The 25045-nt window shown below is 40.7% G+C and overlaps 2 protein-coding genes across 5 annotated transcripts in view; one reads left to right on the top strand and one right to left on the bottom strand.

Moving 5' to 3' along the window:
* The window catches only part of LOC139465789 (uncharacterized), a 34582-nt gene extending 23670 nt beyond the window's left edge, over window positions 1–10912 (bottom strand). Inside the window, exon 1 of one of the 3 annotated variants that reach the window (XM_071247704.1) lies at window positions 10653–10912. The gene's annotated coding sequence lies outside the window, so the exon portion shown is untranslated. The other 2 variants (XM_071247705.1, XM_071247703.1) reach the window with 2 other exon arrangements.
* Window positions 10913–15148: 4236 nt separating this feature from the next.
* Window positions 15149–21680, top strand: LOC139465788 (uncharacterized). 2 transcript variants are annotated; one of them, XM_071247701.1, is made up of 5 exons: window positions 15149–15394; window positions 16699–17853; window positions 18293–18382; window positions 19658–19742; window positions 19985–21680. In XM_071247701.1, the coding sequence occupies exons 1-5, from the start codon at window positions 15331–15333 to the stop codon at window positions 20040–20042; spliced, it is 1452 nt and encodes a 483-aa protein (XP_071103802.1). In that variant the 5' UTR covers window positions 15149–15330; the 3' UTR covers window positions 20043–21680. The 2 variants fall into 2 exon arrangements, with proteins under 2 accessions (XP_071103802.1, XP_071103803.1); XM_071247702.1 differs by lacking the exon at window positions 16699–17853 and having other exon boundaries at window positions 15162–15394.
* Window positions 21681–25045: the final 3365 nt, after the last annotated feature.

Below are 25045 nucleotides of genomic sequence, written 5' to 3'. Positions count from 1 at the left end.
TACAGGCTGTGCCACGTCAAGCATCCAGCACGTACTGTGTTTTTTTGTAAATTCGCGAACACTTGGCGTCATCACTGATTTACAGTGATCAGTTCATTTAATTTTCATCGCTATATTGCCTTTTACGTCCTGTGGAATCGGTTTAGGTGGATAATCGTGACTAGTTCACCGCTGGCTTTGAATCTATAGATTTACATTTCTATCGTCACAGGTTCGGGGTTACTTGTCAAAACTGAAACCAAAGAAACCAACGTCTTCAGACATTCAGGCAAAATGTAAGGAACCCCCTAGGCTACAATCGGTTCGCCTTCTGGCTGATCTGCTTCTTATGCATAGAATCGGACTTTCTTCTCGGATTTGGAAACTCAATAAAAGGTAATTTGGACGAAAAGATGAACTTCAGTTTCAGGTATATCGATGATATGACATCGTTCAATAACCATCAAATAGCTCAATACCTTCACTGGTGTACCCACCTGAACTAGAGACGAAGGAGACCTCGTCTGTTTATGTTTATATCTATGCATAGAGATACAGAGTTACAAATGAGTATACTCTTCATACGATGATTTCAAAGAGCGTCATAGGGTTACAGCATTCAATGCCCAAGTAAAGCTTCCAAAACGTTTTATGAAAGAAATGTGGAGGACATTTCCAAATTTGACAACAATGATGTCCGATGAAATTCCCTTTTTCGACAAGTTCAATGTGTTCCCGTGTCTTTTCAGATGAATACCTGACTTGCCTTTACCCGGGTGCCACCGGTGGGGCAGGATGCATTCACCTTTAAGCACAAGATATCATCACTATTTGTGAGAGGTTCATAACCACACGCTCATGATATTGTCGGATTTGTATAATCGACTCGGTTTTTGGTCGCTTTAATATATATTGTGTCTTCTTAAGCGGTACATGATTAATGGAGTTTCAGATATAGAGAGAAAGGGTATGGTTTTACGCCGCTATTAGCACTATTCCAGCATTATCACGGCGGGGGACACCAGAAATGGGCTTCACACATTGTACCAATGTCAGGAATCTCTCCCGGGTCTTCAGCGTGACGAGTGAACGTTTTAAGCACAAGGCTACCCGACCGCCCCTCAGATAACGAGGTTTCACTGTACTCCTACCTGATATAAATAAATCCCCCTGTGGGGATCCCGGGCAAGAATAGGTCCCCAGGAGAACCTATCCTGGTCGTAAGAGGTGTCGTTATGGATCGGTAGTCAGGCTCGGTAACGTCAATGAGAGAGTGTCCTCGTACACATACGGTATAAATTATTGCCCACAATATCGATCATTGGATTGTCTTATCCGGTCACGATTATTTACAGGACGAAATCTGAGTGAGGCGATAAACAACAAATGAACAAAAAAACGAAAGATAAATATCGAAACTATTCGATATAATTAAACATGCGATATGTAATGTGTAACTACATATACATGGTGATTTGATATGCCGACTTACCAAATTCTGCCAAACAGGTCTTCCAGCTGGTAATGTAACTTTCTAAACTAGGTAGCTGCAGCCTGCTTCAGAGATATTTTGAAACTGATTGTCGGATTAGGCGACGCACATATACATACCTGTTACTCCACCAGTGAAATTCGCCGAAACATCTCGATATGCATCAGCACTCCAGATGAGCTGGACAGCTTCAAATAGGTGTTTACACAAGCTCACCAAAATAATTATACAAAATGTGTTTTCGTCACACTACGTTATCATCGAGTGCATGAAAGCAGTCATGTCAGTCCGTTCTGTAAACGGTGACAAGTCTTGAAAACAATCTATAGGAAGGAAATGTCAAATGCTAAGGAAAACATTGAAATATTCATATGATAATGATCAGACATGTTCAAATGGCCTCCGGCTAGTTGTTTTTGTACACAGGCCGCAGATGTACTGCGTTTCGGCTTCAGGCAACTTACAAATTGTGTGTAGCCTTCTTGAATCCAGGTCTTCATGCTGGAGCAGGACACCCGGTGTCATCACTGATGTCCTCTGCTCCAGTCATATAATGTTCACCTGTATTTCCCTTTTACGCATAGTGGGATCTGTTTCGCCTGATTATTGGAATACGAATTACTAAACGGGTCCCCGTTAGATACATTGATTGATTGTTTGTTGTTTAACGCCGCACTCAGCAGTATTCCAGCTATATGACGGCGGTCTGTAAATAATCGAGCCTGGACCAGTGATTGACATCATGAGCACCGAGCCACACAATTGGGATACGATGACATGCATCAACCAAGTCAGCGAGTCTGACCACCCGATCCCGTTAGCCGCCTTTTACGCAAGCATAGTCGCCTTTTACGGCAAGCATGGGTTGCTGAAGACCTGTGGTTTTGCAAGAGAAGCTACGATTATAGTCGTCTGCACAGTAGATAGGGATAATCCGAGTTTTCTGATTGTATTGTGTACATCATTTGACAATCAGCGACACTATTTCTTGTCACGTTTTTCTACAATGCAGCAAAGCACGTTCTTTTCACATTCAGTTCAGTCCAGCATGGCAACAGAATCGGACGACGAGCTTGTGGCTGCAAGCCAAATTCTTGAACACTAATGGCATTCCAGGTACCGAGGCAACCAACAGCATGAGAATGCCAGAGTTCTCGGACATTAGCGACGACAGCGACGAGAAAGAAGAGCATAAGCGTTTAAATTACATGTCGTCGTGTGCAGACAAGGAAAGCAGTGCTCGCAGTGCAGTGCCGAAGATCACGCTTCGACGAAATATGTTGGCGATAAACACGGTTTCTCACTGGGCAACGTGGCGGAACAACAGACGTAACAACGAGTTGAAAATCATGACTACTGTAGATAAGATGAGCAACTGTCATTTTGGTTGACAAACCGTGTTCTGTAGGTAAGAAAAAATGATGTATCCACCGTTGACCCTGTGGAGTGAGTGAGTGTTGTTTTACGTCCCTTTTTTAGCAATATTCCAACAATATCATGACTGGGGGACACCAGAAATGGGCTTCACACATTCACACATGTCGGGAATCGAACCCGGGTCTTCGGCGTGACGAGCGAACATTGTAAACACCAGGCTACCCGACCGCCTCTTTGCCCTGTGGATAGGAATTCACATTCATTTCTGGTCAATATATTTCTCCTGACGTATTTTGATTCCCATGGTTGATTTTATGACACCAACATAGGTTTTAACTCCAACAATGATATTACCCAAGGTAAATAACGTAATAGCAACCTCTGAGGACGTCACAAACATGGATTTGACTTGAAAATGTATTATAGAAATAGTTTTCGAGGCGTAGCCGAGAGAAGTATTTAAGAAACACTGACGTGAAAGAAAGAATACTGAAATATCGAGACAAAGCCGAGATTTTCAGTATCTGGACGAGAAGGATACACCTAACTCTTTTATATCCGCTGGCAATGGCGTCACCAGAGGTTGCTCTTTTCGTATCGCCCAAGGTTAAAATTAAGATATCGACCTCTGATGACGTCACTTCAAGTTGATATAGTTAATATCAAGTTATCCTCTCACTTGACCATATCATCCCAAGGTGTTTATATGAGAGTAATTTCAACTTAAGTACATCTATCTATACGTGAGGGTTGTATATATCCAGTGCAAATCAGAAAACGCATACAAGAGCGTTTAGTGCCATTGAATATTTTCAGGAGATACATATTAGAAGACCTCCCAAATGGCTTTCGTTGTCTGCTGCGTACTATACACCTGGTGTTGCAATTTCTTTCTGACAGGCGAGGTGAAATGGGGATTAACGTTGCGTTCAAGATTATATTCTGTGTGTGTGTGTGTGTGTGTGTGTGTGTGTGTGTGTGTGTGTGTGTGTGTGTGTGTGTGTGTGTGTTTACTTTCTGTTTTTCTTTCTGCTTGTACTTATACTTTTACAAATACTGGTTATATAGTGCTGGCCCATCGACACACCATGTCACCGTTTGACATAAATGCCCCCACACTGACTCAAAGCCGACCGGTATACTTCTAAATATAAGTTATTTATTTGCATGCATTTGCTAGACTTAGTCAAAAACTCTTTGGCTGTTAGTCAAAAAGCTTGTTCGTCAACAACCTTATGAAATTTTGTCTATGGTTAAACGTGTATCACAGGGCTGAATACCTGAATGACGATATGCTCCACTCAACCTTAAAATGTCAGTCTGACTTATTGCTTAAGAGCCCCCTCAGTCGGCAGGCTTCTATTCAGTGTTGTATATAAGTAACTTTGTAATTTATTGAAGTCCTTGGTCATTCAAAGACCTTACGTCAACCCCAAGCAGCCTAAGGTTTCAATGAAGGCGTACTTTAACAACAAAACCACCTTTGTGATCAGTCGGTACATGCTAGGTGTGTCTTTAATGTCCCGCTCTAATACCCAGGGCGTTATCCACACCTTGCATTTATGTTTTTCGTTTTTGTGTATTTTATACAATCCATGAGATCATGTGTGTATGCTGGTATGACGTGATGATGGTCGCTCTGTTGATAAATTGTCAGTTGGTACAGATGTAACTTGACAGGGTTTTGAATGTTATCCACAGTTTGGGTATATATATATATACCTGCATGTTAGCCCAGGACTTCGGTCAAGCGGGGCTTAAAATTTATACCAGTTGAAAGATAGGAGAATCTACATCTGGGGTGACCTGGGTAGATCCGGGGTAGAATAGGTCTTCAGCTACCCATGCTTGCCGTAAAAGGAGACTATGCTTGTCGTAAAAAGCGACTAACAGGTTCGGTGGTCAGGCTTGCTGACTTGGTTAAAGCATGTCATCGATCCCAATAGCGTGGATCATAATATAAATGGCTGGATTGTCTGGTTCAGACTCGATTATTTACAGCCCGCCGTCATATAGTTTGAATATTGCTGAGTGCGGCACAAAACAACAAACTAACCAACCAACATCTGGGCTTCTTTTCTAACTTTTAATTTGAACATGAACGTACACGTACTCTGTTGTAAGAGCAGGGCTATATTACCCGTACATTTGGCCACACCTGAATCTCAAATCAACGGGTAACATTTCCAAATGCTGAAATTGCAACACACATATTTCTATTTAACATGACCGCAAACTTTTCTTGTCTTTGAACATAACATTAATTTTATATGACAAAATACCAGTCTCATGTATTGTATGTCATTTTAAAAGAAAAATAATGATATTCTCTTGGAAACTTTTAAATAAGGAGTAGATACAAGAAACATATTAACACAATATCGTATCTTTTATCTGCATATTATCATTCATCGCCACCACAAGACGTAATTCCTTCTATAGTAATCTTTCCCTCAATGTAAAGCAATATTCATGCAGTCCCATCCTTTGGTATCAACATTTCACAACTTCTGAGGTACAATCAAGCATGTTCTTTCCACGACAGTTTCGAAGAACACCATGCGGATCTTGTTCAAACAATGTTTGATCAGGCTTACAAAATTGAAGGCATCAGGTTTCTATGATTATTGACTGTGGTCATACAAACTGATAATATTTTACCCGCATGTACTCTACAAGCGATCATCTTTCCCGATGTGATGTTGATTACACGTTATTAAAGTGCTAAATGGAGATCAGTTTGTTGTGACGTTGGTTTATTACAAAAATAGAATTGTCGCTTTTGTTCAGTCCATGAAAATCCACTGTCTCCTTTAATATTTCACTAAAATCAGAGTACACTTTAATCATATTTGAGCAAATGATAGTTTACTTTGTTATAATGGGAGTGTGTTGATACGCCAATACAGGAATTTTATGTTGGTTTATGTACACAATGATTCAGAAGAATTTGTGTAAGATGGTTATACATTGAATACAGACCTGGTTATACATTGAATACAGACCTGGTTATACATTGAATACAGACCTGGTTATACATTGAATACAGACCTGCTTAAACATTGAATACAGACCTGAGTGTGATCGACGGTGCGTGGCATTTACTGACAACACCTACTTTCCCTATTATGATTCCAAAATATATTCTTTTACTTCGATGTCTTCAAGGTCATACCTAATGTCTCGTTGCGAAATTTTGCGATATGCTTGCAGTAAAAAACGAGACTTTAACCGATAGTGTCAGACGTAGTTTACATTATTATTCGCTTTAAAAAAGTACCCGAGTCACAACTGACTGGGTCCAAATAACGACAGAGAGAACACACAAGAGCGTATGTAAACTGAATCAAAAACATGTCAATGTTTCTGCAACATGATATTCAATTTTGGGTCTGCAGGTTTCATTGAAATATTCATTGCATAGAGACGTCATCTGTAATATTCTTTGCGGCGTTCGCAACAAACGAATGCATATTTGTATGCAAGTTGTGTGAGGGGCGGGTGTTACGGATAGAGCTGGACAGGCTAACCCATGTCGTAAACTTCTGGCGTCATAACTGAATGTCGGTGATCCATTCACATAAATGTCAGCACTATTTGGCCTTTTACGCCCAAAGGTACATGTATGTGTTTTGACAGACAATCGAGACCAGGTATCTTCTGGAAGTGACGTTTCAAATTTACGTTATGTGAAATTCCAACCCGAGAACCAATATAATATAATTACTAGTATGTTTGCAGTACAATAAATTATACAGTAATAATCGTTCTTCTCAAACGGCCCACGTGGGTGGGTGTTTACATGTCGTCATTCGTTTACGCATTAACCAATGAAATTGGTGTTATTATGACGTCATAATCACCTGCCAGATCACTCGTATGAACTCAGCCTACAAATCATGGCCGCGTTAAAAAAGATTTCTTCCCGACAATTAAATTCAGGACAGACCGGGGCTGAATGGTTCTGTCCTGCTGCGTATCTCGGGGTAAAAAAAGAATGCCACAGGTAAGAGGACTTACTGCAAACGAAAACCTTAATATGCATTTTGATGCTTCTGAATGAAGAAGTAAATAAAAAAAACTCAAATCATCTTCAACTTTAGGTTAGGTAAACGGTATCTTCCTACTTTTCATGTCGCCACGACTTCGATGGTTTGCCAATATTATGTTAGTTATAAAGGCACATTCAAAAGCATTGATACCTCAGACATGTGCAAAGAATTATCAGTCACATCTGGAATTTTCAATTTCAGCCCTTTCGTCAAAACCCACCATAGCTGAACACAACACTGCTTGCCGTGTTCGGGACAATACACATTAAGTGTATGTTCTCGTAAACTAACCGTTGGATATAAACTCATAATGTCTCATAATACTTTATCTCTGTAATCATATTACATAAAAAAGGAACGCAATTTGTTTGGGCTTTCACAATGCAATGCGATAGGGTGTGCTGCTCGGGAAATCTTTTGTAAAAAGAATAATGACGTCAGTGGAAACATAAAGATGGGTGGCTATTCCCTTAGTGTGTTCGTTGCTATCGTATTACATCTGACTGTGCGATACAATAATGTCTATCTTAGAGAGTAGCTATCCATTTAAGATGATTTTTGCAATCATATTAATTACATTTGACTGTGTGTTATTATAATGTCATGTCTATTTTATACAGTGGCTGTCCATTCAAGATGTGATCCGTGACGATCCGGGGTAGAATAGGTTTTCAGCAACCCATGCTTGCCGTTAAAGGCGACTATGCTTGTCGTAAAAGGCGACTAACGGGATCGGGTGGTCAGGCTCGCTGACTTGGTTGATGCATGTCATCGATCCAAATTGCTTGAATCAATGCTCATGATATTAATCACTGGATTGTCTGGTCCAGACTCGACTATTTACAGACATCCGTCATATAGCTGGAATATTGCTGAGTGCGGTGTTAAACAACAAACCAACCAACCATTTAAGATGTCCGTTGCAGACGTTGCATTCGACTGCATGATATAATAATGTATCTTATTGAGTGGCTATTCCCTTAAGAAGTATGTTGCCATCGTATCAGATCTGATATAACATTGTATATAGCGAGCCTTGGCTAAAATTATACCATCTATGAATGAAATACTTTACAAACCTCCGGTTCTAATGGGTGCTTTTCCTTCCCACTCGCTCCAGTTATCTTAGGAGATGCCAAGGCACTTTTACATGCATTTCCCCTTACCCTTTTGTTTATTGTTTAACGTCGCACTCAGTAACAAAACAGCTTTTTGATGGCGGTTTTGAATTAATCGAATCTGGACCAGGCAAACCGGTGCTTGATGTTGTGAGCCGTTGGGACACAGTGACAGGACATCAACCAGGTCAGCCTGACATTTGTTCTTTCAGTCGCTCTTTCGTTGCTGTAATATATTCTAACACTGAAACCCCGCAGGGACTGACATGCATTCACGCATCTCAAGTAACCCCACCCATCTCAGTTTCAAATGTGAGTACATTTTTACAGAATCATGGCTGAACCCTGTCATAGCTCTGTGCGTAGCTCTTTTTTGAAAACACAGTATGTTTATCTCCTAATTACAACTGTGGCCATCACAGTAATGTGATTATGCAACACAGAATAACTAACATGGAACTGCAAGGGACATCTTAATGGATAGCCCCTCAATAAGATATACATTCTTATATCACACAGTCAGATGTGATACGACTACAACGAACATCTGAAGGGGATTGCTATTCCATATCATAGAGATTAGTATATCATGATTGGTTGGTTTGTTGGTTTGTTGTTTAACGCCGCACTCAGCAATATTCCAGCTATATGACGGCGGCCTGTAAATAATCGAGTCTGGTGAGTGAGTGAGTGAGTGAGTGAGTTAAATCATTACGTCACATCGGCAATATTTCAGTCATATCGTGACGAGAAATTATACATTTTCAAATACATATTTTTTAACTAAATTAAAATCTGTCATCGATCGCCAGCATTGAAGGTAGATCACCATGCTAGGGTCCATGGGGACTTACAGTACTTTTGCTACCTACATGGACCCCTGCCGGATTTACATCATCCCCTCAGCTGTTGGCGATTATTGACAAATTTAGCCACAATTAAAAGGAACATATATACTACGATTATAAACATGGCAGAAATAAATATACTTTGAAAGACGTGGTCTTACATATCCTCTCGGGGTGACAATAATTTTACACTACTTTAACCCCCTTCGAGGATATATCCACTAACAATCTCTGTTATTGATTTATTTAACCAATTTTAAAATGAATTTATTTATCTACAAAACATAACAATCAAATATTTATGAATTAAGTCAATTTCATTTAAAAATGCAAGAATTAAACGAGAACTTACCTGATAAAAAAGATCCTTGAGCGATGAAACTTTGAAATAATTATCACCTGTGACTGAACAATCAATGCAGTCAAGCAGGACATGCTTGACCGTGATTCTTTCATCACAAGGGATACAAAATGGAGGTTCCTCACCTTTTAACAAATGTTCATGAATATTACGTGAGTGACCAATACGACATTGTCTTAATACAACCCCTTCAAATCTGGAATGTGTGAAGCCCATTTCTGGTGTCCCCCGCCGTGATATTGCTGGAATATTGCTGGAATATTACTAAAAGCGGCGTAAAACCATACTCACTCACTAAAATCTGGACTGACAACCCAAGTAGGTATAACCGATATCTGATTTTATTGCATGTAATTTATTTATACCCACTTGGGTGTCCCACTTCTTCTGCATTAGATCTTTGATGTAATCACTTTATGGTTTAAGAAGTGGTGTCACAGATTTGTCGAGTGCTGCTTTTGCGGCAGTATCAGCCATTGTATTACCAACAATTCCAACATGGCTTGGTAACCAACAACAGAAGATGTCGTATGGGCCAGTAGCAAGGTTATTATGTAGTTCTATGATGTCGAGTATAATTGGATGCTGACACGAAGTATTTTTGATAGCCTGATGACATGAGAGAGAGTCTGAAAAAATATGGTTGGTTGGTTGGTTTGTTGTTTAACGCCGCACTCAGCAATATTCCAGCTATATGACGGCGGTCTGTAAATAATCGAGTCTGGACCAGACAATCCAGTGATTGATATCATGACCATCGATCCACGCAATTTGGATCGATGACATGCATCAACCAAGTCAGCGAGCCTGACCACCCGATCCCGTTAGTCGCCTTTTACGACAAGCATGGGTTGCTGAAGACCTATTCTACCCCGGAATCTTCACTGGTCGAAAAAATATGAATTCCTTATGTTTAGTCTGTTTATTAATATATTCTAAAGTAGTTAAAATAGCCTTTGATTCAGTTGTGAAAATGGTTGAGTTATCAGGTAATCGAGTTGATAAAGTTCTGGATCCAATGATAGTGGCGTTAGCAACAGCATCACCATCCTTGGATCCATCAGTAAAAATAGATTTGTTAGTATCATATTCATTTCTTAAATGATTATGTTCTTGTTTATATTGTAGCTGATTAGTGTCAGGTAATCGAGTCTGGACCAGACAATCCAGTGATTGAAATCATAAGCATCGATCCACGCAATTGGGATCAATGACATGCATCAACCAAGTAAGCGAGCCTGACCACCCGACCATACGGCAAGTATGGGTTGCTGAAGACCTATTCTACCCCGGAATCTTCAAGAGTCAGCCACTCTTATAAGATAGACATTATTGTATCACACACGTACAGTCAGATGTAATACGACTTCAACGAACATGTTAAGGGGATAGCCATACTATGAGATAGGTATTATATGTTCTTACCTTTTGAAGTCAACTCAAGTACGACGACAAACAGGGCTTTTTGTTCATCATGACAGCATCCGCAATTGCACTTTCCGAATCACTGATTAGAAGATTGTCTGTTAGGTGTAAGCGTACCTGGAAGAGCTGGTTAGATAGCTTTTATTTTGTGTAGCAACAGCTGCCTGTGGTCAGCCAACAAACGTCAATGTACTTGGGGAGGCAAAGGTAAAATATAATTAACAATTTTCAAATCACTGTCCCTGTCAGTGACACGAATCACTGTTACTGTGATTGCATCAGGCGCTCGCTTGTATAATTTGAACAGTAACAACTCTACCTCTCACTCTCCGTGGGGTATTTTGTTTTTTGATAGTTCCTAAACAACTATAAACATGCAGAACACTAAACGCATTTTAATGATGTACCGGCTGACGCATATTAGATATGACCAAGTCATCCGTGTGGTTCATTGTGGTGAAGACTGTGGAGACCTGTGTAAAGTGCTCGTGTATATCTAACCGAATGCCCTGAATCCGCCTGCGTTTCACAACGTACAACAATGGGAGTTCATTTCGACTGCCAATGCACACCCTTCTTTATGCTGACACTGACGTCAAGATTCTTTACAACAGATTTCCCGAGCAGCTCATCCTATCGCATTGCACTGTGAAAGCCTAAACAAATTGCGTTCGTATTTGCTACCACTGGGAGTTAAACCAGAATGCTTTTCAGCTTCTTCATACACCTTTTCTCACTCTTCAGAATCTGCAATGACATCTTGTAACTTCAAAGCCTATTGTTGATCTTCCACCTGCTCGCACAATCAGTGCTGCCTTTTCCACCACCAGTTTAGACCTTGAACATGCTGTGGAACTTAACCTACTACCCTGATTCGCTAAATGTTTCGTATTCACACAGTCAGTTTACCAAATTTGAACATCTGCCTTAAACGTCTGTAAACTGTCATCCATGCTCTTGATGTAAGTATGCAGACTAATATTTACCTCTGTGTTCTCCTGAAACAGAAGTAAATGTTCAATCTTCCCAATTAGCGTTCATTAGATCAAAATCTGTCACATGTTGTGTCATTGTATTGCCCCCTGTATTTATTCATTTGTAATGTAAATATAATTAAAATACTTACTAAATAGCGGAAATAAATACACACTGTGGCCACATTACACATTTTCCGGATTTTAACATAAAACTGTCTACCTCACTTTCAACAAGTCAAATTAATATTCATAAAACGTTCATACAGCTTTTGTTTACATCAAATACTGCATACCTACATACTTTTGTGCCATTTGTATCCCCACATTGACTTATATTATAAGCCCAACGCAACGGAACCTCTTACCACGTTTTGTTCATGTCTGTACGAACCCGTATCATCTACCTGATCATCCCATTACAAAAAAGGCAGCAACAAAAACTCATTGAATCGTACGTAAAATAATAACTTATTGCCCCTCGAAACGAATCTTACAAAGTGCTGACCTTGTGACCGATGAAGAATTGTCGACCCTGATGGCACCACCGTCTCCATACAAACTGTCTTGGCAGATTCTGGCGACAACAAGTTGGTGTTCATGAGTGAGTGAGTTTAGTTTAACGCCGCTTTTAACAGTTTTCCAGTTATATCACGGCGTGTCAGCTTAATGTGGGAGGAAAACCCGAAGTGATGCAGGTCTCAGAAGTTTACCACTTCGGTGAAACCCACGAGCACGGGTATGGTGCTGACAAACCTAGAAACATAATCGGGGCGAACCGGGATTCGAACCCACAATCATAGGTTTCTCGCGTGCCCAAGGGACGCAACTCTGCACAGCGAATCGCGGCGCCTTAGTCGACTGGGCCACCCGTGCCCCCAGTTGGTGTTTATGTATTTTCCCACTGATATATACAAAATATGACAACTCTTCTCCAGCGATACAATATGCAGTGTTCATATTCACCAAGAGATCGTCTTTACTTTTTTAATTTTGTTCTTCCAAACGACGAACCTACAGCAGCCTACAGCTTAATTTTCATTTGTTTGTTCAGACACATATGACGACAGTGTTTTGTGAGAGATTCAACTTTAAAAAATTTAAACTTCCCCGTCAGTACTGTACATCATCTCCATGGCGTCTTTTTCCAAGATGGGGGCACTTCCGGTTCTGATGCATGCTAGGATACTTCGGAACCTGAAGTGCCACAATCTCGGAAAAAACGCCCTAGCACGGTAAGATGGCGATCACGTCATACTGTCCTACAGAAACCCAGCTTGGTCTGGCCTTGTCGGTTGCAGCCAAGCCGTCTCCACTTGATATCCATTCAAGTGGAATTTTGACCCCGCGCAAAATCAATCCAGCTTGAAGAACCCAGGAAAGGAGCAGCAGAGGCCATCTCCCCACTCAACCGTGTCTGTCAGTGGATTCTCTTTAAAAAAAGAGAGAAGAGGGCAGGGTCAAGGACAGTGTCATCATGAGAAGACCTAAGACAGGCAGCACTGCCACCATAATGGGCTCATCTTCGTTTTCTCCTACATGGACACATCACTGATGTCTTCTCCAAAGTGACTTGGGTTCAACCCATGAAGGCCAAGACCAGCAACATTTTGATGGAGGCATTTCAACGGATCATGAAACAAGTCAAAGTGTGTGTCCCATCTCAATTACAGACCGACAAACGCACCGAATTTGTCAACACACAGTTCAGGCCCTTATCAAGAAACCAAGGCATCAGTGGTTGAGCGTTTCCAAAGAACCTTGAAAACCCGTATGTGGCGTTATTTCACAAAACATGGCACATGTCAATACTCCGGGTTTTACAACTGATCCATTCCTACAACCATCTGAAACATCGTACTATTGGGAATGATCCGTTGATGTCCATCCCAACACAAACAACAGCTGAAGAGTAACAAGGCATCAAACAAACCTGATAGTGTCTCGTCCTCTCTCCGCTACATCAATCGAAAGCCAGACTGTGTTGACAAGGGTTTCCTCTGATCAACCATTTGAAACTGCATCTGTCAGTCAGCCAGTAAACAGAAGTAGAAGTAGGATAAAAGAAGTAGAAAACAATGGCATGATATCTCAGTGGGCAACCACTATAAAAGCTTGTGTAAGTCCGGACCAGTAGCAGCAACACACACAAACACACGTATGCACGTCGCTATTTTAGTGCATTAATTGTGAATGCGACCTTAAACCCCATTTCGACCCATGAAGTTCCGGGATAAAATTGGTCTTCAGCAACCCATGCTTGCTGTAAAAGGCGGTCGGGTAGCCTAGTGGTTAAAGCGTTCACTCGTCACGCCGAAGACCCGGGTTCGATTCCCGACATGGGTACAATGTGTGAAGCCCATTTCTGGTGTCCCCCGCCGTGATATTGCTGGAATATTGCTAAAGGCGGCGTAAAACCATGCTCACTCACTCACTCACTGCTGTAAAAGGCGACTATGCTTGTCGTGAGAGGCGACTAACGGGATCGGGTGGTCTATCTCGCTGACTTGGTTGATCCATGTCATCGTATCCCAATTGCGTGAATCGATGCTCATGATGTCAATCCCAGGATTGTCTGGTCCAGACTCGATTATTTATAGACCGCCGTTATAAAGCTGGAATATTGCTTAGTAAACAACAAATAAACAACAACAAAAACACACTTTAACCATATTTCACCACCACAACATTACGGGAGATTTGTGTGTTTAGTCGTGAGTGTTAGAAATGTAACGTTTTCAGTGTATTGCCCTGTGTCTAATCACACACATCGGAAGTGTGTCAATCGATATCGGCATCTGTATTACAGACAGTACGTCTCTATCACCACACCGCCCCTTCAAGTAAACAGAGCTCCACCCACCGTCCAGGCACTCGCTACTTTCCGCCGCATCTTATCACAAAGGGTCATACAAGGCTCCCACTGATACCCCCATTATCTATTTACATATACGTGCAGCAAGTGCGGCGTTAAACAACAAATAAACAACAACAAAAACACACTTTAAACCCATTTCACCACCACAACATTACGGGAGATTTGTGTGTTTAGTCGTGGGTGTTAGAAATGTAACGTTTTCAGTGTATTGCCCTGTGTCTAATCACACACATCGGAAGTGTGTCAATCGATATCGGCATCTGTATTACAGACAGTACGTCTCTATCACCACACCGCCCCTTCAAGTAAACAGAGCTCCACCCACCGTCCAGGCACTCGCTACTTTGTGCCGCCTCTTATCACAAAGGGTCATACAAGGCTCCCACTGATACCCCCATTATCTATTTACATATACGTGCAGCGAGCTGCTGTTTCAACACACATCCCCTACTGACTACCTACAGCTGACGAGGTGATATATAGCTCGTTTCTGTTCAATGAAACATAACTGATACACACATGATGTAATAATGACCTACACGCAAGAGAAACGTGTTCAATCCATTTACATAGCATCCCTTCCCATCGCGAGGTGTCCCACCGTTGCGTTACCCGGCTGCCAATAAACGGGTGCAGTGTTTGGTTAAGGCGAAGCTTCATCTTCAACGCACTTTTGTAATGAAAGGGTCGGGACAAGCCTCTCTTCATCTTTCTATATCTCCTATTTACGATCATTGTGCACAAACTGTTATTTCACTAAATATAGCTGCATGAAGTCTGGGAAAATCAGCTTGTGTAATGGCGACCTGGCAAGGATAGGTACAAGATGGCTGTACGACTGATGCTGATTTTTAACATCTTTTCTTTCACAGTGCTATCTCAAATTAACGGTAGGTTTTTATTGTCTTATTGTTACCGTTATGTCCACGAGATCAGTATCTTGTATGTTTACGAGGTTGAAATGGCCCGATATCTCAGAAATGGATAAATGTATTCGAGGTGGATATTGGTATGTCTACAACTTGTCAATGCTATGCTTGAATCTACAAGGTTGATATTGTCAAATGTCTAAGAAATCGATATTATTATCCACAAAAGGGATGGATATCGTTATGTTTCAGAGAGATTTAATAGTTATGCTTCAAGATCAATTTAGGTATACTTCAAGGAGTGGATATAATATGCAAAGAGATGGATATTGGTATGCCTGTGTAGTTGGATATGGTTAAGAGATCGATATTGTGTGTGTATATATATCTATATCTATATATATATATATATATATATATATATATGTATATATATATATATATATAATAAAATAATAAAGTCCACGTTAGTCCATCTTCTTCTTTATATCAGTCACTCACTCACTCACTTACTCACTGCTGTAAATGCGACTATGCTTGTCGTGAGAGGCGACTAACGGGATCGGGTGGTCTGGCTCGCTGACTTGGTTGATCCTTTATATGGATGATGGACTAACGTGGACTTTATTATTTTACTATATATTACATGTACACCGAGTGAACATTTACCTCAATTTTGTATATATATATATATATATATATATATATTCAAGAAGATTGATATTGTATACAGATGCTTCAAGGAGATGGATATAGTAAGGCTTCAAGGATATGGATATTGTATATATAGGATTCAAGGAGATGGATATAGTTATGCTTCAAGAAGATGGACATTGTATATATATATATGCTTCAATAAGATTGATTTTGTTTATTTTTGCAATGTGTCGACATTGTTCTGCTTCCACATATTGCAGATTTTTTTATATTGTTTAAATTGTTGAGACATCATTTATGGCTGTTGTTTATTTCCAACGTTATGGATTTCGCCATGTTCATCGAGATGAATATTGTTATTGAATTTGAAGGCCATGGGACTCTTGATTCTATACTACACACATATGCGGGTGCTTACATTTCTCCCCTTTCTTGAATGCATCGACTATAAATTTATAATGTCATTCTGAATATTTTTTGGGTGTTTAATTAAACAATATTTCTTAATGAAGTATACAAGAGCAAATGTTTATGACATGGATTTACCTTGAAGGGCGTTACATGTGTTACAGAGGGCATACAATGTATGTGATCATATGTATTTAGTATCTCTCATACTTACTGCTACGGTACGGTAGTAATTGTTACTTTTCTATTACGCCTTAAAGGACAACATACGACAGCAGTTCTTCATCCCACGCCTACGACTTCAATTCCCATGGATAATACTTCAAGAAATGCTACTACAAGTATACCAGACTCTGTCTCAAAAGCGAAAGTCGAGCAAAATAATTGGCAACACAATGGTACCATCGGAGAGAAGTTGTCATCTACAGCATCAGAAAGGTCGACTTCATCAACAACCACGAATGTTACTACTATGCCAGCGTCTGTATCGACTGCTTCGGCAACCACGAATGTTACTACAATGCCAGCGACTGTGTCGACTTCTTCGGCAACCACGAATATAACTATGCCAGTGAGTGTGTCGACTTCTTCGGCAACTAAGAATATTACTATGCCAGTGAGCGTGTCGACTTCTTCGGCAACCAAGAATATAACTATACCAGCGACTGTGTCGACTTCTTCGGCAACCAAGAATATAACTATGCCAGCGACTGTGTCGACTTCTTCGGCCACCACGAATATTACTATGCCAGCGACTGTGTCGACTTCTTCCGCCACCACGAATATTACTGTGCCAGCGACTGTGTCCACTTTGGCAACCACGAATATTACTATGTCAACGACTGTGTCCACTTCTTCGGCAAGCACAAACATTACTGTGTCAGCTTCTTTAGCAACCACGGATGTTACAACTGTGCCAGCGACTGTGTTAAACATCCGAACCGAGTCATCCTCCGTGATTATGAAAGAAGAAACATCTACCGGTTCTCCTAGTTCTGCTCTACCAGTAAAAGCGACCCCTCTTCAAACATCTGTGAAACCTGATGTGAAAACTGAAGGAGCTACTTCCACAAGAACGATACAAAATGAAAACACATCACCATCGATGCCTATTTCTGGAGAGACATCAGAAAAGGTCAGGATGTCTACATCAAGCACAAATAGCCTAGTATCAACTGATGAACCCTCCTCCTCCAGTAACAACCCTACACCAACATCACAGACCTCGGGGACAGCTACAAGCATGAGGCCAGCTACATTTCCTAATACTTCGCCATCGCAGCCTTACGCCTCTCCTCCGGAGGAAAGGACCACTACAGTAACCACTGGAACCAGAGGTGCTGCAACACCAAAAGGAAGGCCTGACACCAACACATTTCCAAATACAACGCAGCTGACTCAGTCAGTCAGAAACGGTAACCGTCTGAGATACGAACTGTGTAACCGGTGTCCACGTACAACTACCTGTGGGGATTCCGGGTTAAAATTGGTCCCCAGCAACCTATGCTTGTCGGAAGAGGCGACTCAATGGATTGGGTGCTCAGGCTCGGTGTCTTAGTTGATTGCGTGTCGTACACCGGCGGCGTGGATTATTGGTTATAATATCCCTGGAATATCTGGCCACGCTCGATCATTTACAGGCCGCCGTCTTACAGCTGGTGACGTTGACAACAAATTTGTCTTTATGTCTCTGATCACTATTTTTCGAATGAGAAGCTACTAGATATATTGAGGGCAGAGTTCATAAAAGGTCCTCTTCGGTTTGAATATGTCCTTAACACCGTTACTATATTGATTCTTTGAATATCTCCAACAGTCAAAGTCGAAGAGTCTCATAGTAATTTCCTCTTCCAGACCAAGTCATGGCGGTCGTCGATGCGAATGGCGTCAACGCCACTGCTAGCAAAATGTCAAAGGAAAGCGTTGAAGAGAAAGAAGACAGACGTAAGTGTACAACAATCTTATAAAATTTAAACACAATATAAATTGTCTGCATTTAGCGGATGTTCTCAAAATTATACTCACAAAAGATATGAATCGACAGTGCTATAATTTATAAATTACCAAGTGACGACACCTCATTTAAATAAATAACAGTGAGTGAGTGTGAGTGAGTTGGGTTTAACGCCGCTTTTAACAGTATTCCAGTTATATCACGGCGTGTCAGCTTAATGTGGGAGGAAAACCCGAAGTGATGTAGGTCTCAGACGTTTACCACTTCGGTGAAACCCACGAGCACGGGTATGGTGCTGACAAACCTAGAAAAATAATTGGGGTGAACCGGGATTCGAACCCACAATCATAGGTTTCTGGCGTGCCCAAGGGACGCAACTCTGCACAGCGAAAATAAATAACATGAAACATACCTTGTAAAATATTATTGCAATTTTCATGACTTGAGGGTAAATACCACACATTTTGAAATCCTGTTGAATGACTGTATGTTACCGGTTATGACAGTGGATCATAATTCTGCGGGTTATTGACCCCGTGTGAATTTGTATGGATCATAATTATTCGGGTTATTGACCCCGTGTGAATTTGTATGTATCATTATTCTGTGCGTAGGGATTCCGGGTAAGAATATAGGCCGCAGCAATCTAGGATTGTCCTAGGATGCGACTAAATCGAGCGGTTTGCGGTTTGCGTGTCATCTTATCCCAGTTAAGTGGATCGATGCTCATGATGTTAATCACTGGATTGTCTGGTCCAGGCTCGATTATTTACAGACAGCCGTCCTGTAGCTGGAATACCGCTGAGTGCAGCGTTAGACAACTAACAAACTAAATGTGTGTTATTAAGTACAGGTTAGAAAACTCGCGGCGATATCGGGATAGAATAGGACCCGACAACCTGTTTTTCGTAAGAGGCGACTTAATGTATGGGGTGGTCAGGCCCTGGAACTTGGTCGATCGAACATATACTATATGTATAAATTTTGGCAATCATTATTATCACCTGTCATTGCTAAAAAATGCACGGTATTTATCTTAAATGTAAGCTACTCTCATGCATTCATGACTGCACACAGGCCGATGGCCTAAAAATCGAAATATACATGATTTGAATTGATGCTATATGGATCGATGCTCATATCATTACTGGATTTTCTGGTCCAGACTCGGTTATTTACAAGCCGCCGTCAAGTGACTGAAATATTGAGTGCGATGTAAAACGACAAAACGTTAGAAAATACCTAATTTTGCGTTTTTCTTCCAGAATTGTTTTACATTGCTATTGGCATCCTGGGGGGTACAGCTGTACTTGTACTGGCCGTGGCCGTCATAACCTACTTCACACACAGGTGCGTCTGTCCTTCGTCATCTATTTACTATTCCACTTAGGTGTATACCTTCATCTATAATCGTTCCATGCCTGTACTTTACCTACAGTACATTCCAACATCCAACGCACCCTCTCGGGGGGTTTAAATAAAACTGTTTGGCTATTTTGTTTACATACATGTGTCAAAACCAACACTACAGTTCGTCATGCAAGAGAAATAAGTTCTTGCTGTGCGTTAATAACGTTAATATTTCATTTCAGGGAATTGCCTGCTCGAGTGGATATAAGAAAATTCACGTCTTATACGTCCAGCGCGTGACTGCTCTCCACAAGCATGGTCTACATTACACAATACAGTAAACTACGGTTATAACGAACTCAAAGGGACTACTAATTTTAGTTCGTTATAACCGTAGTTCGTTATAGGCATCTATACAACATAACTACAGCAAATAGTCGGGGCCAAAAAAGTAAGTTCGTTATATCCGTAAATTCGTTATAAGCGAGTTCGTTATAACCGTAGTTTACTGTACATTACATTGTCAGGAGTGAAACCATGGGGATGGGTATTAAGTCGCGCCGTTTGGGGCACAAGACTTGTGTGCCGTTGACGGCTGTATCAGATATGTTGTTTGATAACAGTTCGCATCACATTTTCACGCAGAATCAACATTTAAAAGAATAAGTGTTGTGCGTTAGGATCAATCTCATTAAAACCAGATCTTAGTTCTCGCTACCGTTAAACAAAGATCTGAGGACATCAGATTAAGGGTCACGTCAGGACGACCTTTCATCCAACCAATCAGAGCGTCGCTTACCAGATCATGAAAGTGACAGTCGGAATGTGTTTTTTAATCATGCATCCACGAAATATTTAACACGGGGTATTCCGAATGACATTTACGGGTTTTATGATTATATCCATACAATCTAGGCCATGTATAAGCCATTCTAGGATGTTCTTCTTATCAGTTTTATTTTTTTAATCGAGAATACGTAAAAATATGTTTCGAAGCGTAGTCGCCAGTTTGAAACTAGTGTCGTAAAGCTCGAGAAAGCTGCCTTCTGATTGGTTAATGTCGATTTCTTGTCAGCCATTTCATTGGTCGGTCAAAACTCGCGAAAGGTCGTTCCGACGTGACCCGTAATGGGATGTCCTTAGATCTTTGTTTAGCCGTAGCGAAAACTAAGATCTGAATTTAATGAGATTGGCGTTAGTATATCATTAATATATATAATCTTTTCTATGTTTTTTAAAATTATTCATCTTTACAGCAACCTATTTTGACACAGGAACGTGTTCTATAGGTTTTCGTCTGTGCTTGACATTCTGCCTTTGTAGAGTGAAATTTGTAGAGTGAGATATGTGTTCGGGGTTCAGGGTTGAGTAAATGCAATTCAGAATGGAAAATCATACGGGATTTAGGGGAGGGGATGGTACCCTCACTTATGCATTGTACATATAGTAGCCGTGAAGTGCGTGGGTGGAACTGATATGGTATGTTCCTAATGTTGGTTGGTTCGTTTGTTGTTTTACGTCGCACTCAGCAATATTCAAGCTATATGACGTCGGTCTGTAAATAATCGTGTCTGGACCAGACAATCCAGTCATTGACATCATGAAAAGCGATCCACACAATTGGGATCGATGAAATCCATCAACCAAGTCAGCAAGCCTGACCACCCGATCCCGTTAGTCGCCGACAAGCATAGTCGACTTTTACGGCAAGCATCGGTTGCTGAAGACCTATTCTTCCCCGGATCTTCACGGGTCAGCCAGGATGTAGACTCTCCTATATTTATGTGATTAAACTGGTTTAAATTTTAAGCCTCGCGGGTCTGTTCATAATGTGCCTACATCCCAAAGTGCCCACACTCGTATCAAAACCATCTTACCGAGTCAAGGGAATTCCCACTGGACTTTTATAGTCAGTTACTTCCCTTGCCTCGGGAAGATGATCAAGGTGAGGTGAGGTGAAATTGGGTTTAACGTCGCGTCCAAGATTATTGCACTTATATAGCGACGTGCATGCATGTGTATGTGTGTGTGTGGCTGCTTGTACTAGTCCGGGCTGATGCCGATTTATAGTGCTAGCTCACTGAGATACCATGCCGCAGTTTAACATGAATACCCCACTCAGACACAGTATACTGACTCCGAGCCGACCAGTCCTTGTTTTAGCCCCTTAATGCCGAGCGCCAGACAGGGTAACAACAAGTACAATCTTTTAACGTCTTTTTGTATGACGCGGCCCGGGATCGAACCCTGGACCTTCCGCTCTCCGGGCGGACGCTCTACCACAGGACCACGGAGGCGGTCGGAAGATGATCAAAACAATCTATGGTTCCGTAGTTGAGCATCATGAGCAGTAGGTACTGACTTACCCACAAAATATGAACTTTTAAAGTACTTCAACTCCCAATGTGCCTATACATCAAACAATTTCAATATACACTCACCGACAATAGAAACGCGAATACCTAGTCTGTCTTACAGACCCTGATACAAATACAGCCCATGCAAGTCTATAATGTTTGGCAAGTCTAGATCACTGCACTGGGCTTCTTTTTATTATATTTTTATTAAGATAACTGAACAACTGTTTTTATGTACGATATGTTCATTTCAGAGACTAAATTTTAGTCTAGCGAATACCATGCATGTTGGTTAATATATATGAAGAATTACTCATATGCAAGAGATCTTCGATTGGTTCGAGGCACAAACGAACATGCTGGAATGCTGTGTGAATAGAGGCTCATGAACGCATCAAATGTGACGTCATAGAGCCATGACTCGAGATGCACTATTTGTCTTTGTCTCATGCACGATTAGCCTGTGAAGTTTGGAAATCACTGCAGCATATCCTGATAATAATAAAGACACTCCATGGTAACTCTTGACTTTTGACTTTTGAATGTTATCAATAATTGGTACACATTGGAAACATCTCATGACTACATACTTCTCTGTGTTTCTATGGTTTGCATTTCTTTTGGCGAATATATTGTGTATTTTACTCAAAATGGCTCACCTCATTACCTCACTTGTACAATATATTCCTTCTAGCATTTACTGAAACTGATCTAATAAAACAACAGTAGTCTGACTTATTGTATTTCTTACCCATGTTCCTTCTTTGATGCATACAGGCAGCAGATTAACAATGAAAATATCTCTTGTATCCTAATTGTCTTCTACAAGGCTTCTGCTCATTTCAACAAGGTCAGCAAGTTCTTCACAAAAGTTACCAATATCGACTAAATGTGTAGGAAATGTGCACAGAAGTGAGTGAGTGAGTGAGTGAGTTTGGTTTTACGCTGCTTTTAGCAATATTCCAGCAATATCACGGCGGGGGAAACCAGAAATGGGCTTCACACATTGTACCCATGTCGGGATTCGAACCCGGGTCTTCAGCTTGACGAGTGAACGCTTTAACCACTTGGCTACCCGACCGCTCCTGTGCCCAGAAGGGGTGCAAGAGTAAATGTAGCACTATTGCAGAACACATCACATCAGTTCAAGGCCACCTACAGAGCCTTGTCAACCTACTTTATCCATAAACTTTGTGTCAGTGCACTTTATGGAACTTTACAACTTGTGGAAACTGTGAATATGTGGAGCCTGTGTTGTTATCGTATAAGTGGAATAAAAAAATTTTTTTAATTCATTAGCATCTCCTACATGGAAAAGCTGGTACTTTGGTACAATCCATTCCTGAGAAAGGGTGTTGAAACATACTAGTATCCCAACGTGCCGACACAATGTTGTATGCTCATTGGCATGTTGGCACAATGATACTTAACCGATGATATGATTTACACACATACCGCCTACTTAGTTAATTTATCGAATTTAGTTATCGCTCTTTTTTACCACATTTTGACTTCTTATTATATTCTAAAACTAGGACCCCCAAAATACAATTTATAACCTTCAATTCATATTTATTACAGAGCTACATAGCATCAAACACTTGGACTCATTTTTCAGACTTATAACTGTTTAGGTAATGATTGCAGTTTTTTACATTTAAGGTCTAATTATTGAAAGTAGACATGTATGCTGAAATGTTTTGAGATACTGTTTTTATTACATTATGAACCAACGAGAGAAAATAAGTTATTTTTTAACAGTCCGCACACAGTGATTATAATACAGTAGTAAATTGACTTCAACATCTTTCTTAATGACATCAGAGTACAATTGTACCCTTGCATCCATAGTCACTTTTCTCCTGATGAGTCACAATGACATCAGAGTACAATTGTACCCTTGCATCCATACAGTCACAATTGTTCTTCCCTAAATGTGCTCCAGGTCCAAATGCAAATGCAAATGCACCATTGTTGTCATTGGAGGACCTTCTCAAGAAAACTGTTGTACATTGATCTTGATGTTACAAAAGACTGTGATGGGATTAAATAAATATTCCAAACATCGCACTTTCTAAGTTGTTTGTAGCATAAGGTTGTCCTAGAAAGTGAGTGAGTGAGTATGGTTTTACGCCGCTTTTAGCAATATTCCAGCAATATCACGGCAGGGGACACCAGAAATGGGCTTCACACATTGTACCCATGTCGGAAATCGAACACGGGTCTTCGGCATGACGAACGAACGCTTTAACCACTAGGCTACCATACCGCCCCTGTCCCAGAAAGATGACGTTTGGACTATCAAAGATAGTAATTGAAACTTTTTCATTACGGATGATGGGAATTGAACCCACAATCTCCTGATCAGTAACCTAGCTACAAGACCACAGAATTGGTTGAAAATAAGTGCTTCATCAGAAGATACCACGTTTAGTGTATATTTTTCTAGCATTTTTAGCATTTCTTTAGGCTATGGTAAGACACTTTGAGCATAATAATATACATATATTAATAACTGTTGTTTCCATGATAGATGCATCAGAGAAAACGCTTTTTGGTTAGGGCCGAAAATGGAAACCCTCAGGGTCAGAACAACCCTTCCACTTGGGTTTTACATTTTCAACCAAAACCTCAGGGGCATGTTACATAGACACTGGACCTACAATTTCTTAAGTTTTGAGAACTGTCATTGTCATCATAAGATACAGACCTACAAAAGACACTTGTTTACAAGACTGATTAGGTTTGATCGAATACTTATTGATCGATGAATACTCAGTGTTGAGTGTTGAAATGTTTCCAATCTTCTGACCTGTACCTTTGATGCTTTTAGGACAAGTCCCAAAAAATTCCCCCAGCCCATTTGGAACACGTCTTTGGAAAAATGATCTCTAATATCAATAATCTTTGTGTAGTAGTCATTAGAAAAATCACTGGCTGTGGCAG

This window comes from Haliotis cracherodii, unplaced genomic scaffold (genome assembly GCF_022045235.1).
Source record: "Haliotis cracherodii isolate W230 unplaced genomic scaffold, xgHalCrac1.p SCAF_18, whole genome shotgun sequence".
NCBI classification, from domain to species: domain Eukaryota; kingdom Metazoa; phylum Mollusca; class Gastropoda; order Lepetellida; family Haliotidae; genus Haliotis; species Haliotis cracherodii.
Note: the sequence above shows the minus strand (reverse complement) of the source record. Positions and strands in the feature narration are given on the sequence as shown.

Excerpts from the sequence above, each read along its gene's own strand:
- LOC139465788 (XM_071247701.1), top strand. The coding sequence starts at position 15,331 with ATGGCTGTACGACTGATGCTGATTTTTAACATCTTTTCTTTCACAGTG. Across the intron at positions 17,854-18,292 it reads GACTCAGTCAGTCAGAAACG|ACCAAGTCATGGCGGTCGTC; the intron begins GTAACCGTCTGA and ends TTCCTCTTCCAG. Across the intron at positions 19,743-19,984 it reads ATAACCTACTTCACACACAG|GGAATTGCCTGCTCGAGTGG; the intron begins GTGCGTCTGTCC and ends ATTTCATTTCAG.